Below are 18,717 nucleotides of genomic sequence, written 5' to 3'. Positions count from 1 at the left end.
TTTACAGAAAATTTGAGCAAATATTTTGTATCACGAATATATTTTTTTTTAAATAATCTGTGTACAATTTTTCAGTTGAATACACCCCAAACAAAAGTATGTAGATCAAGGTTTATAAATTTTAATTAGAATTACGAATTCTTACTTTGAAGTCGATTTAATATGTAAATCCTATGTTACATATAGGGTGGACGGATACTATTGCGATTAACTGTACAGTAAATCCCCGTTATGAGCTCATTTTTACCTCCCGTTGACAGCCCGGCGACTATCCCCACCATTTCTTAGAAACCTGCGGACGAAAGTGACGGAACCCGACAACGAGCGAGAGGAAACGAAAGAGTCGACACAGCCACTGGCCGCGCGGAATCATGCCCGCAACCCACTATGAGCTCGCCGCCAGCCCCGTTCGTCGAGCTCATAACGAAGATTTACTGTACATGTAAGAGCTCGATTTAACCACTGCGTTTTGCGTGATTATGATTTTACAAAATACCGCGGTCCCCAAGATATTGTACACCTTGCCACGGATATACTTAAAAGGGATCATGTCGATGTGACAATCGCCGATTTTGATGCGACTTTGGTAGGACTGTTCCTGCGACTATCTTGGAAACTACTAGAGCTCGGAGAAAACTATATATATATATATACAACTTTATTATTCCCCTAGGGGTTATGATCTCCCAGTACACAGCCAACCAACTTACATCTATCTTAACCTATTCCTTATCCTCCTACTTAATCCTAATCGCTCGCTCGCTCGTTCGCTCGTCCAATCTCTCGTCTCCGCTCCCCCTCCCGGACTCCCACTTCCACTCGCCGCCCTTTCGCTCTCATCTCCTCATTCACCCCTCCGCTCTTCCCTCTTCTCACACACACCCCTCTCTCCTTTCCTCTATACTCCTCAACGACTCCTCTCCCTCCCCCTCCTCCCCCAACACCTAGTCCACCACCTCCTGCCACCCCCTCTCCCCTCCTCATCCCATACATACCACCCATACATGTTCTCACGACTCTTCCCCCCAGCCACACTGAGAAAACAATACATTAAAATCGGATTTTTTTAATATATTTGCACAGCTGCGTTCTTTATCATAAAATACACAATTGCGCCATTTACACCGCCTCCTAGCTCCAGTAGTTTCCACGATATTCGAACAAACGTGTTTCTCACTGTCAACTTTCAGGGTTGCTTTCACCCCTTCAACATGAATGGCAGCCGATAAAAAAAATACGTGTCACATATTTTAGTAAGAACTACTTCCTACCAAAGTCGCATTGAAATCGGCAATTGTCAGTTCGAAATATTCCCTTGTTAGTCCACCAGATTCTCAAATCAGGGAAAATTCGCGACAACCACAAAGCAGCTTTTTCCAGATGCCCTAACTTCGATGACAAATAACTTCGCCTAAAATTAATATCTCGTGACGATCATTTTTTATTTTACTAATGGAAGAACGTTTTTCTTTAAATTGCAATACAAGGAAACATTACTGATCCAAATAAAATAGGTGACTTTTCTTTTCGATGAAGCGAAACATTTATCCACGTCAAAAGATGTGAAACACAGCCTCGTAATTTCACCGATTCTGAAACGTAATCTGAAATGTGGCTAAAGGTGGTGCGTGGGCGGGGGGAGGGGTGGGCAACCGAAATATGTATCAGTGGGAATAGTTTAATGTGAGGGTGGGCGTCGCGAGATGCAGCCACGTTAATATTCCAAGCTCAAAGAAATATGTGTATATCGTTAATTTCAGATGCAACGAAGTATGTGAGTAGTAATGCTCGCTGAAGCGGGGATCAAAGAAACTCGGCTACGCGCATGCATAGACAGGAATTTCAAAAGGGAACGAGGTTTCATTGAAAGAGAGATGGTATAGCTCAGTCAGAGGATGAAAAAAGGAAACGTACGAAGCGCGTTGTGTGGGGATTGTTGCAGCCTTTATTTTGGAAATCAGTCAGCGCGGATGCCTGTAATCGAATCATTTTCGAGTTACGCGCTACGTTCGAGTCAGTTAACCGAAAAGGCGGAAGATGAAACGCAATGAATTATTAATACACGTCAACGGGTCCGTCGAACATTTAGCACACTGTCCCACATTTATCCTCTGTCAAGTTTTGTAGGTTGTAATAAAACAATGATAGAATTTAATAAATTGGTAAGCCTTGATTACTATGTTGAATTAAAGTAAACTGAAACTGCATTCTTGTGCCTTTACATTCTTGTGACTCTATATTTTTGCATGCTGCATGGTATACAAAAGACTGTTGAATGAGTAGCCTTCTGTTTTCTTTTTTAGGGGTCAGTCCACTGTGACGGTTTGAAAAATTAAGCTCTATTTAAAGATTTTTTTCTCCGTAGATACTACATATAATGTAATAAATCTTTTTGGTATTTATTAATCTACTTTTATATTATACAAAAAATTTTAAAAGAATTTTTTTTAATTTGTTTTAAAACTTTAAACGCGATTATCTCAAAACGACCTTTTTTCAACTGGCGCAGGTGATTGCAAAAGAGCTATTTGACCAATCACTCTGAAATTTTTACACGTTATTCAGCACATCAGTGGCTATGACCGGGACTACGGAAACCTTTTTTTATTAAACATTTCATACTTTTCACAAGGCAAAATGCTTGAAAAATTCACCGAGTTTCGACACTTAAACTTCAAACGTCCGCTATTTTGTTAATTTTTTATCAGTAAATATAATCCTAGTCCCGGACATAGCCACTGATGTGCTGAATAACGTGTACAAATTTCAGACTGATTGGTCAAATCGTTTTTTTGCAAGTTTTAAAACAAATTAAAAAAAATTCTTTAAAAACTTTTGTATAATATAAGAGTAGATTAATAAATACCAAAAAGATTTATTACATTATATGTTGTAGCTACGGAGAAAAAAATCTTTAAAAAGAGCTTAATTTTTCAAACCGTCACAGTGTACTCACCCCTTAAGTGGGCACAGGATTTACCTCCTAATTATCAATGACTTAACAACTCTTGAAATTGCAGTAATAGAGTTGATAAAGTAAGTTCGCAGGTACAAACCTTGGAAGGGAATGATTACTATGTTAATGGCAAAAAGCTACAATATCATAACATAGGCTTTCACCTTGCGAGGTTAACATAAGTAAAATAAAAAAAAATATGATCATCTAAAATTGTATTTAACTAAAGCCTTTTTATTTAAAACACAAATACTTTTTCTTTGGAATTTTTCTAACACAACTTGAAAACGCGTCAATTTGAATTTGTTTTATTAAAATATGTTAGACGTTTCATAGCTATAAGTAACTACTGAACATAAGACTTTTAATTAGCCATTTCTTCAAGATTATATTGTTTATGTCGTAGGCAAATGCTAGCCCTATCTCTTTGCAGAATTACAAGTACTACAAAGCGATTGATATTTCCAGGATGCAATTAATGTTATATAATATCATTAATACCAACACATCCTCCAAATAATACTTATTTGTTTCCCTTAACTCCTACATTAGTTCGTAATTTATAATAAACTGACTTCTTATGAAAGTAAAACTAAATACCTCGTGAACGATAAATTTATGAGCTAATTTACGAATTATATTCCCTAAGGCTCCTTCGGTTTCATTTTACAATTTACACTATCAGCTTAAATTTATACCTCCCTATAATATGAGACCATTTATTTTGCAAGTGATAATTAACTAAACTTAGAATAACGTTGTTTTCTATTGTAAATCTTCCATTTAACAGTCTCTTTTATTATCGAATTAGCCTCCTATGTAAACAAACAGCTTCGCCATCACGTTGGGTACGAAACTTGAATTAATGTTCTAATTATAAGCGTTTTAGGGGTACTAATCGCTTCCAGAAGGTCGCCGTAAGTCTTTAATGTTGCAGCAACTCTACGTAACATGAGGTCCTAGAATTAGCTAAGCTGAAATGGCTCATATTGCTGGCGTCAGGCTATCGAACAAAGTTTCCCGCTGAATCATCAGCGGCTTAAAGTTTCCCTTCTCGGCGCTAATTAACTTCCTCCTCTCGTGGAAACGTGAAATTTAATTTTCAACGAACAATAATCATAAATATTAAGATCGAGGGGCGCGCTCGTTTGCGAGGCTGCGAGCTCGTTTCATTCTATTGGGCAATTAAAGAAACCTGCACACACCTCAAGCTGGAATTAAATTTAATTAGTGCACGGATGGAGACACGATATTAACGTAACTGAGAGTACAGGGAATACGGGACGATAATTTTATTGATTCCGCACTGTAGTGTTTAAAGCGTCTGTTGTAATTAAGAGCGAATAAACGGTGTCAGTAATTTTTCATCCAATTTTTTACGTAGAATAAAAGAGCGACAAGGCGAAGGACAGTTCCAGAAGATAGAAATTATTGGAAAACGGCGTGACATCGCCGTGAGGCGGAAATTGAGCAGAGCTTATGATCAGCGTCAATTGAGCCCTGCGATTTGACATTTGATATTTCTGACTGCTTCGCGTCTTCTGAATAAGAATAATACAATTTAAATGATTAAAGTTCTCCTTTGCTCTTAATCGTTAAATGATATAATACTCTTGAAAAGTGATGCCTTTCTTTTCACAAAGAGGATATCGTTGGCTTTCTGGCAAAAACTGACCTACTGCAATTTATATTATATTTAATAAGGTATGCTCTCTTGCCGCTCCACGGGTTGCCATTTCTCCAACTGTTGACACATAGGTACTTTACAATATGTATTTCTTCTAAAATATGGGTAATTGATTGGACATTTTCCTGCCTTAAGGGGTTATGCCTAGTCAGGCGGTCGAAAAGAGGCGAATATTTGTGAATTTTTTTTGAAGAAGCGAAAGCGTATATTTTTACAGAACTTTTTGCAATTCAAAGAGCAACATTTAAAGAACATTTGGTAATTTTTTCGTAGAAAAATATTTACGTTTATAATAAAATTAAGAGCGACATCCAAGAAGCCCCAAAACAACTTTTTAAAAAGGCTTCTTGGATGTCGCTCTTAATTTTATTATAAACGTAAATATTTTTCTACGAAAAAATTACCAAATGTTCTTTAAATGTTGCTCTTTTAATTGCAAAAAGTTCTGTAAAAATATACGCTTTTGCTTCTTCAAAAAAAATTCACAAATATTCGCCTCTTTTCGACCGCCTGACTAGGCATAACCCCTTAAGGGGGTATTCTACCCAAAACTTCTATTTTTTTTTTGATTTTCAAATATTTTAGGGTTTCGAAAATATGTCTGCAAAATATTAAGGTGAAATTCGAAAAACTCCCAAAGTTATAGGGGCTTAAGGCCGCAGCGTGGCCGGCAGTCGTTCCCTCGACCCTTGTATCTAAAGAGGCTATGACTGCCAGCATAGAAGAGAGAGCTGCCCAACATGATTTTTTTGAAGCTAAGGAAGGTTTCCTCTACGGTCTTGGTATACCAGATTAGGGATAAGTTGCAGAAATTCGTTGTTATCTACCGCAACTTCAGTCGTATAGGTCGTACTGCATAAAAAACTTTAAACGCGTTTTTCTCGAAACAATTGTTTTAAATCGGGCGCACATTTTTCTCAAAAACTACTGGACCGATTGAGCTAAAATTTGACACACATTGAAAGTGAATGTGTACCTATAGCCGGAACTAGAATTATATCAATAGTTTTAATACAACCTTCCCCACACCTTGTTTTAGCTCAAGAAAAGTCGAAGAAATCAAATATAAATTTTTAAACAGCTGTGATTTCGGTAACAATGTCCGGACTTGGTTACATCTAGTTCGGGCGATAACTACACTCATATAGATTAAAAAAATCATTGGTACTTTCGTTTCAGATGACTAGGACAGCCGCAATTCGTGCGCCCGATGGGGCCGGTTTTTGATGACATGACCTGCGCTTCGGCGTGTAACTTGTACAAATTTCAATATAACGCATTCCAAAAATTTGCGTTGATAGTTCAAACACTACTAAATATGTGTGCAAAACTGCTGCCCTGTAGGTGCGATAGTTTTTCCAGAATTAATTTCCAAATATCACCTTTAAAAACGAGTGTCTAGACTAGAATACCCCCTTAAGTAATTTAAGGACGTCTCGAAAGACGGTTGCATTCGGTCTCGAAAGTCACCTTCTTTTGAGGCAAACTGCCCTCCACAAGGATCAGGCGGGTAGAGGAACCTTGAGATATCAGTGTGGCGTCACGTACCTGGGAATAGGTGTCCTCCTGATAGGGAGTCCTGCGATGACACTCATCGTAGCACCTGCCGTCATATCCGCTCGGTGGCCGTGGATACGGGTCCTGGACCGCTGCCGCGGCTGCGCAGCAATCCGGTATCTGGGCCTGGTAGGTCTCGTAGGGGCACTTGTCAGGTTGGCCCGCCGCTCGCGGCGCCTGGTGCACGCGCTCCTGGGGCCCGGTCCCGTAACCGGTACCACCAGAGTGATGCATCGTCCTCCCGTGAATCCACTGCTCGATCACCGATATGATCACTGCATCTTCCAGCCGTTCACGCGATCCACGACAGGCGCCGCGTGCCTCGTCTTTAGCGGAGCCCGCCCTTCCTGCCTGTCCATCGTCGCTCCGCTATCGCGTTTCGGCCGCGCCAGCTTCCTCTAGCCAGGACCTAGCGCCGACCTAAATGGGCACAGGGTGAGACAGGGCAGAACCGTCCCACCCTGATCTTGGACACCCTAAACTGGATCGCGATTTTGCAAATGATTGCGAAGACACTTTTCGAATACGGCATAATAATCGTCCTAATGTTGATCTCGGGGGTCAAAAGCTTGTGGCTGTGATCGAGACGAACGGTTTCTTTTTACGGAACTGAGCTGAAAATGCATTAGTGAATTCTAGAATAGTACCTGTTAAGGTCGAGCCTTGTTCATAGTAATTTGGCTTTAAGCAGAGAAATTCCGAAGTTCTGAGACCGATTTCGCCCGTGTTTTAGACTGTACAGCTTGATGGAAGCCATCTAGGATTATTCGTAGATGATTTAGTTCGAATGCGTTCACATTCTTCTGAAAGTGAAGAAAGTCGAAACGCTAAACGATAGAAATTGCACGAGACATGTTTCTCTTTAATTCCATCTATCACAACGATCAGAATGTAGCAATCATGTAGTAATTAGTCGAAATTCTGTACGCTTCTTCGCTGAAGAAAATTACACTTTCGAGTATTGATCGGAACGTCTCGGAGCTGGGAAGAGATTCGGGGATTTGAAGAATATTTTTTGCAAATTCTTTTGCCACAGGTTATTCTTCCTACGAGGCCATTATTTTCGTCCATATTTCCTTGCACGAATGTTCTGGAGAATTCTGTTGTATCGGAGAACGTCCTCGCGAAGTGATATCGATAGATAAGAGCTTGATTTGTTCAGTCGAACGATTGAAAAATTCCCTGAAAGCAAGGAACTCCGCAAATACTTCAAATGATATCGCTACCTATCTTACTACGTGTTGCAAAAGGAAACACACGTACTTCAACCGAACGCTCTTGAACGTGCTTGGAACTTTAAAGCAATTACTGCTTTAAATTGTTAGACGATTACGCTTTTGTGGGTCATTTTAAGTTTTGAATTTATCTTCCTTTTATTATTCGAGACTACAACACTCGTTTGGTGCATTCTGAATACAAAATGCAAATCTGACGACGACAATTTATTATTAGACGAAATCTATTGCAACCGGCAGATATCCTAATCAAATAGAAAGCCGAGTCTTTGGTGTGCCGCTATCTAATTTTTTACTCAACAAATACATTATTTCCGTACATCTTATTTTTGCTAATAGTGTTTAATTTACGAAATGAATGTATATACTAAAATTTAGTAACCTTTAATCAACTCATTTGAAAGAAAAAGTTGTGGAAGGGAAATTGTTTAGTGGGAACTTCCTTTCCTTTATTAGTTATCGTATAATTAAATTTGTCTTCTGCTTATTTTCTTCGCGGAACGAATTCATTTGCAATAATTACAGTACACGAATCTTAATTTTTTGAAGTTATATTCAATCCCTTCGGTTGCAATTTTAAGTAACTTTAAGGAATAATTTAGGCTACCGTTGGCAACAATTGTATGAATATATTTTATAATTGTCACCAACTAATGTTAATAGAAGCATCTCACTGTTGTCGTGTCTTTTAAGGAGTTATACCTAGTCAGGCGGCCGAAAAGAGGCGAATATTTGTGATTTTTTTTTTGAAGAAGGGGAAGCGTATAATTTTACAAAACTTTTTGCGTTTAAAAGAGCAACATTTAAAGAACATTTGGTAATTTTTTCGTAGAAAAATATTTAAGTTTATAATAAAATTAAGGGCGACATCCAAGAAGCCCCAAAACAACTTTTTAAAAAGGCTTCTTGGATGTCGCTCTTAATTTTATTATAAACGTAAATATTTTTCTACGAAAAAATTACCAAATGTTCTTTAAATGTTGCTCTGTTAAACGCAAAAAGTTCTGTAAAAATATACGCTTCCGCTTCTTCAAAAAAAATTCACAAATATTCGCCTCTTTTCGACCGGATGACTAGGCATAACCCCTTAAACAAGAAGCAGCAAAGCGTTTAATAATTGGAGAAAACAAATAAATTCTAAGTAACCTTGAATTATTTATTATCAGCCAAGTGCATAAGCATTTAACTTGAATTGAAATTAGAGTTGGGGCATTGTTATTTCTGATTATAACGATCGTTGATTTTATGCCAAGTCTAGCATTCATGAATAATATAGAAAACCGAGGATGTAGTGACACTCTTGTCAGGAATTTTTAGAAGAAAATATTGAAATATTGAAGTTTCGGATGTACCAGTAAACTTTAGTGGAAAATTGCATTATAAACCAAAGAAAAGAACAGAGAACATAGCGTATAGTAAAAAAAAGGAAAAATTGTAGGACACGCGAGAGGCAGGAGGCGGCGAGCTGAGACTGTAAATAGTGATGTAGTTAGGGGTAGTTGTAAGAAGTCGCAGTAAGGAGTAATTGTAAGAAGTAATTGTAAAGGGTAATTGTAAGTAGAGTTAAGTAGAGTTAAGTAGAGTTAAGTAAGGAAATTGTACGGAAGGAGACGGAGGTTCTTGCAACCCTAACGGGAGTCAATAAAGATACATACATACATACATAGCGTATATTAAAAACCGTAGTACATACTACCGAGAGTCAGTCTTCTTCCAAACTAAGTCGAAATGTACATACAAATTATCTCCTCGTGAAGGTTGGTCTTCAAAAGGACGAATTTTTAAAATCCGTATGACGTACATATATATGTATTGACTAAACCTCAGTTTTGCAAATGCAGATTTTTACTTATACGCATGTACTGAACTCGTGAAGAGAGTCGTGTGTGTTGAAAGCATAAAAAACAAGCCTTTAATCACTTTGAGAATTGAATTGAGAATCGAGAAATGAGAATTACGAGTGGGATTATTCGGAACGTTCATGTATCTCTTAATTTCATTAATATTATATTATACACAACATCGAGGGCAGCAATTCCAACGCTTTCTTGCCCAATAATTTCAACAAACTTTAGGATACGAAATAATACATGTGGCGAATATTCAATGCATCAAATTATATTCGTTCTACCAGCGGCCGTAGCCGTGATGGAAGACACCGGTTCTCGTTAGATCACCGAAGTTAAGCATCACGGGGCGGTGTACCGGGTAAAGATGGGAGACCACCTTTCACCCGGTGCGCTGCTGCTGCTGGAACCCGAAGGAGGGAACAAAAAAATGCGACTATAGTTCGTTGGGCAACATAAGCAAAAATAAGGTTGAAACGCCATCCTGCTTGAAGCACAGGAAAAACAATAAAAACAAACAAACAAATATTCGTACCAACCACACACGCATACTCAACATCTGCCCAATTAATCTTCCCAAAAAGAACAAAGACGAAAGTATCCTCCGCTTCCGATTCATTTCTGCCGGATAGAAGCACTACTTTTCTGGTTGTGTGGCGTTTGTCGCAGCCGGTGCATTCATGAAAATTCGTGGCAGGCACCCAGCCACCCAAAACGACTAAAAAACGCTTCACTTCACAGTGAAGCGCTCTCGTAACTCCTTTAGACGATTAATTCACGCAGAGGAAGAGTGTTGAATCGTCAGCCGCGGGAGAAGGCAATGAAATCTTTCGTTTGATCTCGCGATTCGTTAAAACCTGAACGCACACGTGCACGCGCCATGTTTGAGATTCACCTGGCCGTTACTGAAACCAACTCGACCATGAATCCCCTATCCTCCTCCAGCTCAGAGTTTGTTACGCCAGACAGGACCCTTTGTTTCACTCCACGCTAACTGTTTCCATCCTTACAGCATCCTCGAAGCACCACTTCCGGTGTACGTGCCCCTATTCCATCGGTCCCCTCCCCAGCCTCCGCCTCCTGCGTCGCCAATTTCTTTTCCCTGGCCAAAGGATACTTTCTATTCCGCGAAGAGAAAAGCTTTCCCGAGGCTTTCAATGATCAACTGAAGATAAAGAGCGAGGGGAAAACAACAGGCATCGAGAAGAATCAGAGGGAAACTTTATTTTTTGGCTCTTTGACGTTTGAAAGTGGATGTAAAGGCACAGCATAGGCACCGAGGGAGGGATAATTGTAATTGGAAACGGGAGTACGTACATCGAAGCTCCGTTTTATTACGTAACAGGCTTTCAGTTCTTACGTTCTTGGATCACTTTTATGTAGCGGACTGCAGCAATAGAATCTTATTTCAGATGTTATCGGGAATTTATGTACCTACAGAGTTACTTAACTTTATATCATGTTCCGCGAAATGACGGGAAACCTTTCAAGGTTAGAAGTGTAGGGGCTGCACTTAAAGGCTTTGTCTAAAAGTGCGTAATATTCAAGAGCAGTGGATTGAAAAGATTCTCAAACGGCTTATGATGCCACGGAATGGTTTAAAATGAGGTACATGTAGCGCCACTTAGGTACCTAATTCAGAGTCTCACATCTTGAAGAAATTTTGTCACGCGGATAGGCTACTAAAAAGTACTCGATGTATACTATTTTTATTGGATATTCATATTCTTTACGCGCCTATTGTTTCTCTCAAATGTTTCTCCATGACCGGAATATGTAAATTAGAGAATCTTTATAGCGAACATGTTGATTTTTTTAACGGTACACTGACCTCCTTTAAATATATACCTATCGTTCGCGAGCTTTGGTTCGCAGTAATGTCTCTGTACATGTCCCTTAGTTTTATTATTTTTTTGTTTTATTGTTTGATTATATTTGTACTGGCCAGGGTTGCCAGGCGATCCAGAACGTGGTACTGGCATATATGACGTCACTTAGCTTGGATTGGCTTTGCGTTGACATGACGTCACGGCGTCACCAATCAAATACAAGTATTCCCCTTCTCCTACACCGTATGACGTCATACGGGCCAGCACGCGGCTATTTATCTAGTACGCCAGGCAACCCTGGTACTGGCATTTCTTTTCTTTTACACTGCTTCTTTGTTAACTTTACTAACTGTATGTTGTAAAGTAAAGTGTTCTTACCCTTGGAATAAATTATTATAATATAATATTCGAGGGTGAAAAGTACCCCGAAGCATGGGGTTGAACACCTATTTAGTTAGATTCCTCGAAAACTAATGAAAACAGGAAAGAATGTCCAAAATAAAATATGCTTTAATAATAACATGACCTATCATTTTTTTTAAATCATAGGTGGATCTACTATAGTCAGTCAGGCCTACGTTTATAAATATGTCTTATATAAAACATATTCTTGTTAGCTGGAAGCTGGCCAATGTAAACAAGCCACGCAAATAAACAAACATATTTTCCTAATTCTCCAGTGTGTTTAAGAGCAAAGATAAATACTAACAAGGGTTGTGCGGCAACTCGAAAATTTACAAAATTTCGAAACCTTGCAGTAATCATAGTTCAAGTGGGGCTCATAACGTAAGCATTTTTTGTTTAGGCATTGAAATGGTTCGAAGGGCCAAAACACAAATATATTCTGAGTTTTCATATTGTGATTATCTGCGAAACCATAAAAGACATCGAACTCAATCGAATTCAAAGTTTTATGGCTCCTGATACTCTACAATATGGTGCTAAACGATTTAAAAAAAAAGTGTGACCTGGATTGAAAAAATGATCCTTTTCCAAAATTCTGTATGGTAGGATATCAAAAACCACAAAACTTTGAATTCAACTGTTTTCGATATATCCTTTACTCACAATTTCTTGGAGAGGGTGTTTTCACCCCTAGGACCGCCCCACTGCCGAAACGCAGAGTCTAAAATTCTAAAAATTTCCAGCTGCCAAACCTCCCTTGTTAGTAACTACACGTCCGCTGCTAAAAGTAATTAAAGCATCGAAGCACGCGTGTCTGTGATAATTGTAATTAAAATTCATCGGTATAGGAACATCGACGGACGTAATACAATTAAAACCCCCAAATTGATCGAATTGTTCACTACGGTAGCAGTCACCAGGTTTTCGCACTGCCCCGCAAAAAGCTACGACACTTCCGTTAATTATAATGATAAACCGCCCGACATCGAGGATCGCTGAATCCACAGCGATCCGATCTGCAAAGCCGTTAAATCCATAATTCCGTCGATCTGAGAGGTCTGCGTAGCCGTCCCTCTTCCGCCCGTCAGGTTCACCGTTTGCTGTTTCTTTCGTGCATTCCAGCCCTTGATCAGAAGGCTTCCCACGGAGGAGAAAGCTCTTCCAGGCTTTCAGGCGGCTGGGGCCGGCGGGGCAGGGGGGGCCGGAAAGTTGAGGGACCGGGGGAATGAGAAAGAGCAAACAGTGGCGAGGGTAAAATAGTAGAAAGTAACGGCGAAGAAAGAGAGATGGAGGGAGCCGCGAAGTTAAGGACTCGTCGGTATGATTTCCTTGGCGAGGCTGCGTTGTTTTATTCATCGACGTCGTCACGAGAGAGGTAAGACAGGATTGGTCGGTTTCAGTCGTTGAACAGGGTTATCCTGCGGACACTCGATTAACGAAGGGAATCTTGTTTTCGTTTCATTATCTCCGGAGCTTGTACCAGAGATGAATTGTTTTCTGTCAGTCAAGCTGACCCCCCTCCCTTCTGTTGCACGTTCCTCCCGACCTACCCCCTTGGCTACGTCCTAGCGTCTACATTGTCTTCCAACGTTAATCGAAACGCCGCCTCGTTAATTTATCCGTCGTTCATCCCCCCGTGCGTGAGTCGTTACCCGTCTTTGCAGGGACTTGCCTTCCTCTGCCTCCAGCATCGCGTTTCGACGTGTCTTTGGAATTCCAGATTGTGGATTAGTTAATTACCAGTTCAGCAATCGAAGGGTCGGATGCAATGAGGGGACTAGCGCTCGAAAATTGGAAAAATTATTTTCCAAACCCTAAGAAAGATTGGAAAATTAAATGTTGTTAAACTGTATTTTAAAAAATATACTGCTGTAAAGCTCGCCACGACACACATTTTTCCTATTTGCAGTTTGCTTATCCAATCATTACTTTTCCAGCTAAAAATTATAAACAAAAAATTTCATCCCCCAAAGTCAATATTCCTTCAAACATAAATTGCGATAACTTGAGTAAATATTAACGGATCGTTATGAGACTTAAAACGCAACTTCAGAAAACTCTAGCGCAGCCGTGAAATGTACGCACGAACCCCTTATGTTAGGAAATGTAATAATATTTAATTAAAAACATAATACTGGACGTATCCCATGTTTTTCAACGTTCGCCGTTAAAAAGTATCGAGTCAATTTTGAAGTACACGTAATTCGCAGCGAGGAAGTTGTTCCTTAATATACAAGGAAGATTTTCACCAATTTTCACACTGATTAATAAGTAATTGTAGAAGATATGGCGATATAAATCCCGCGCGGCACCAACGAATTACGACGAATAAACGGTCAGTTCGATTTCATCAATATTTGTAAGCGAACGCAAACAATCGTGAATATCTCGCTCGTGTCGTTTTTCTTTCCACCGAGCTGTCCCGCGACACACGCCATTTCTCGAATTGCTGCCGCGCCGATAACAAATAATTCGCCCTCGGATCCCCGAGCGGCGTTTACACCCGGGAATTATCAGTCGTTCGCTGAACATAGGTGACGTCACGCTCGAACGCGCAATACGCTCCTTGCCCTCCCCCGCCTGTCCGCCCCCTTCTGCTGCTGTCTCGATACGGGGGTGGCATCCCTGTTAGATCGGTCAGATAATTTTCTCTCCGGCTGGATCCAAAGGCGACTCGCTGGAGCGAGAGGAGGCTTCATCGCGCGACCTGGCGCTCGTCTCCGCGCCGGGCGCGATCATCAATCTTCGGGAGCGAGGGTAACACGTTCATCTCCCAATTACGGGGCTCTTCCTTCCGGGAAGAAGGATTTGCATCCTGGAAGAGGCACGACGCATCGCTCGGTCAAAGACCCTTCGATAAATCGACTTCCCAGGGCGTATGTTTTTCAACACCCCCGGCTCGGAGGGGCTGAACTTTTTCACGCCAAGCTTATGGGTCGTAACTTTTTAGTTTTCGGTAATTTTTTTCTGCGGTCTTGTCCCTTTCAGGGGGAAGAAGAACTTTGGACACACTTTTTGGTGATTGGTTTAAGTTCTTCCGAAAGATTTCGTAGCGGCAAGTCGATGGGTCTAATGCTTGTTTATGTCGACGACCAGGGGATGATTTGTTTATTAACAAGCTGGGGAGTATTTTGTGGCTTTTGCTAGTGCAGTGGTTGTCCGAACAGAGGGTCGCGAAATGTTTTCTGGGGGTCGTCGCGGTTGTTTTTAGTTGACGATTCTTAGCACTTATTTATTTTAATTTAGTTACATTGCCGTGTATTCTATTTAGGATGTAACACTGATTTTTCATTTGAGAGAAAAAGGAAAAGCTGGTTACCTAGGTGGAAGCGCAACAATAATTCAATATATTAAATATCTTTAAGTATATTTAATACATATATTAAGATATTTAAATATCGTTAAGTTAGAATTATATTCTGAAATACCTACTTTTTTAATGTGTTTTCTTTACCCTATTAAATTTAACATACCACATGGGGTGGGGGGTCACGACTCAAAAAAGGTTGAGGAACACTGAGTTAGTGACTTTAATTTTTCTGCTGGTTCTAGGTAATTGTTTATAATAATGATGAATATTACTATTATTTTATTAACGGGTAATACCCTTTAGCAAAGATACGCAAAAGTATATATACATGGCGAGGGACGATTAACGCTATAGTATGGAATAGTTCACATTGTCGCTGAGATTACAAAGTTTGCATAACTGATTTTTTAAATCCACCCGGTGTGTTCGATAAACAGTCGACAAACTTGCACGTGTTACTGGCATGGATACAAATAAAACTTTCCGCTCGGATATAATAAAGTGTGCTGTTTGAATATTAACAATTACCTTAACCTTGACATATGTTGTCCAGGTCAACATTCAAGTCGATAAAATTTAGAATAATGTTTGGTTCTAATTAGTGAGTAACCATTGTTTATTGAACATTCATGAAAATGCTGCTTAATATTACTAAACTATTTAATAAAGTCACCTTCTTGCACTGGGTGCCATTTGTTGTTGTAAGTTTTCGCTCCCTTTTTGTCGCAGCGCAAAGGATTTTACATTTGGCATTTAAAAACAACTTGGAGTAAGCAGATTCCTTATTTTACATATAATCTACTTCATCCTTTTATATTTCTATTCTCAACAGCAGCAATGTGTGATTCATTTGAAATTATCTGTTTCGATTTTTTTATCCTCATTTTATATCAACCTTCTTAATTAACGATGCAAAAGCCACTAAAGAATCTCGCAACAATTGCTGAACGTGGCTCCAAGTGTAGTAAGAAAAACTCACGCAGAAAGTTCTCTGTGAATAGAAAGGACCACTGTTAATTGGTTCCAATCAAACAATTAATAATAATTGCACACCTACAAAATGCCAGTTCGCAACCTGCCTTGTTACAATTTTACTCTCTGCAGGGTGCTTTGATGAATAAATCCTTCGTTGCGTTTGCGTGCTAGTGCTTATTCTAATTGAAACCGATATTTTCGAAAAAGCTGTCATATTACTGGGAGCAGAGGAATCACGTTGGTGAGCAAATACTCTTGAGCGATTTCTAACACGTTTCGTGCTACGTGGGTCACTCTTGACCCACATCTTTTATCGAAACTGAAACTTCCATGCTGGGTGTTTCTCAATTCGATGCTGAACATCAAAGTAGGGAAAGAAGAAGCTGGAATTATAAAGAATTTCACTTTTACTGTTCTACAATTGAGCATCTAATTGTTTTATTATTTTTTATTTCTCTACACAAAATCTGAAGCTCGTGATGTTAGTGTTAAGGTTTAATTCTTTAGTTCAATTCATGTTCCAGCCCTTGATGAAAAGTTGCACGCTTAATAGACAGCAACGGAAGCTAGATTACGATACGAAATTCAATGGAGACTCTTTCCCCCTGCCTGATACGTTCCTTCATCGACAGTTACTTCCCTGAAAATGCGAGGCCCCACATCTCACGATCTTAGGGTAGCCTTCATCAAAGAATTACGACCTGGTTCCGCACAAGCGTATACTTCAGGGTGGAAATCCTCGATTTCAAAGGGATGGAGGCGAGTAAGAGGAAGGAATCGTCTCTTCTTCCCACGGAAGGGGATGAGAAGGGGCAGGAACAAGAAGACCCTCTTTCGAAGGATCGTCATCTAGCTTTCGGCTTCCACGCTAAAAAAAAGAAGGTCGCACCGTCGCGGTGTCGAAATGTTACAGTCTCTTCTCTGCCGTTTGCCATTCGTAACTCAGCTTCAATATAATTTACGTCAAAGCCGCTTCTATTCGAGCAGATCTAAATCTAGTTTATTGAAGGGTGGATTAAATTTAGCTATATTTTGTGTAATATGAAAATTTAATTCAGTTGAATTGTTTAGTGCTTAAGTTGGGGTGGTAAAAAGTTGAATTTTGTTGAAATGTAATTAACTTAGTTTCTCTCAGATCGAATACCATTTTAATCTCTGAATAATTAGTTTTCATAAATAACTCTAAAAAATCACGACGCAATAATTCTCTCGCAGAAGAGCTTAAACGTTTTATACCTGCAGTAATTTGCATATATAGTCTGTGTTTCTTACACAAATGATAACTTAAACGATCTCTAATTTCACGTGGATTACAAAATATTTCCGTTTAATCAGCAACACTGATATCGGATGCAAAATGCGATCGACTTGGCGTGGTATGATCCGAGAGAAGTAATTCCATTACTTCAATTATGTTGTCTTCTATCGTTACTTGTATACAGAATAGATAGTAGACAAAACGAAAACAGTAAATGGAAAAATATTCTTTGCACCAATAGACTCTATAGGTAGGGGAGACCGGGGCAAAGTGGGGCGAAAAATGTTTGAAGTCGAATACAATTTTTCCCTTTCAATAAAAATGTGTGAAAATAGATTTATAATATAATTTGAACATTACTATTGATAAATGACGAATATCAATACTTAAAATAAACTTAAAGTATATTAAAATTTAACATGAAAAGAAAATGCAAAATTGACCACTTTACCCCATATATGGGGTAAAGTAAGCAGAAATAAAATACGTGTTTTAATGAAGGATATAATTATAAAATCAACTTTATTAGAACCTTTAAACTATTTAAACTATTTTTGTTTTAAATATATTTCATTAATACAAGCTTAATGTTAATAAATTGTACTTTGTAACTTTGTACTTTGTGTTACTAACCTAAACTCATTTTCTTCTGAAAATGTGTTTTTAAAGGAACTTTGTTTACATGAACAGTCTGACATATTATAAATAAAACAAATACATACCTAATTTTTAATAAAATGCGTACTTATAATATCTAAATAAATTTAGATATCACTCGCGCATCTTTTCTTTGCAGCTCAGTTTACCCCGGTCACTTTGCCCCAAATGTGTACACAGTGGAAAATTAATTATTTAATAATGTTAGGATTAATGTTTTCTCAAACGCGTGTACACGTATGTTTATAAGCTTGTTATAAACAAGCAGAAAAAAATGGAGTTAAAATAACACATTTAAGACTCATTTATCCAAAAAGCTAAATTGAAAAAGAAACCAAATGGAAGTCTCTAAAACTTGATTTTTAATTTTTTAAATGAATTTCCATTTTTCGATACCTGAATGTGCATAATGTCGTATTACATACATTTATTACGTCACCAAAATTTGTAAATATATTCTATCGTTAAAGAACAAATTAAGGAAGCTCATTTTACCCCGAGGTTCACTTTACCCCGGTCTCCCCTACCTACAGTATTTCATTATGTAATTTATGAGATTTTCTGTTATTGCAGTAGGTACAATATTCTGTTGCGAAATAAATTGTACGTTTCATTTTACTTCAACGTGGTTTTATTTCAGTATAAATATTCTCTTGAATGGCTCGGTGCATATGCAATCTGTGATCCTTAATCTAGATTTGTAGATGCAAAAGTAGAATCATTTTAAAAAATCATATGATCAGCATTCAGCTATTAGTCAAATGCAAATTTTAAACTACTTCTCCTGTAAGATTTACATTTTCTCAGTTATGTCACTATCGATACCAAGCAGCAGAACATGTATACTTTTGGAGGCCCCAGGCGCAATATCGTTACGAGGCCTCAGAATTTTTTCAGCTACCCCTACTTTTTATATTAAAAATTGAATACTTAAGAAGAAGTATTTTATTTCGCAACTATAACTAGGCTGTTTTTTATATTATTTTTATTGCCAGGAATAA

The 18,717-nt window shown here is 38.7% G+C and overlaps 1 protein-coding gene across 1 annotated transcript in view; it reads right to left on the bottom strand.

Moving 5' to 3' along the window:
- The window catches only part of LOC143375339 (dipeptidase 1), a 285,542-nt gene that overhangs the window by 225,368 nt on the left and 41,457 nt on the right, over positions 1-18,717 (bottom strand). Inside the window, exon 2 of the mRNA XM_076824339.1 lies at positions 6,192-6,620. Coding sequence (XP_076680454.1) covers positions 6,192-6,434 — 243 coding nt within the window. The 5' untranslated portion in view covers positions 6,435-6,620. The remainder of the gene's footprint in view (positions 1-6,191; positions 6,621-18,717) is intronic.

The sequence above is a fragment of the Andrena cerasifolii genome, chromosome 12 (assembly GCF_050908995.1).
Source record: "Andrena cerasifolii isolate SP2316 chromosome 12, iyAndCera1_principal, whole genome shotgun sequence".
Taxonomy (NCBI): domain Eukaryota; kingdom Metazoa; phylum Arthropoda; class Insecta; order Hymenoptera; family Andrenidae; genus Andrena; species Andrena cerasifolii.
The sequence above is the reverse complement of the archived record's forward strand: the minus strand, read 5'-3'. Positions and strand labels throughout refer to the sequence as shown.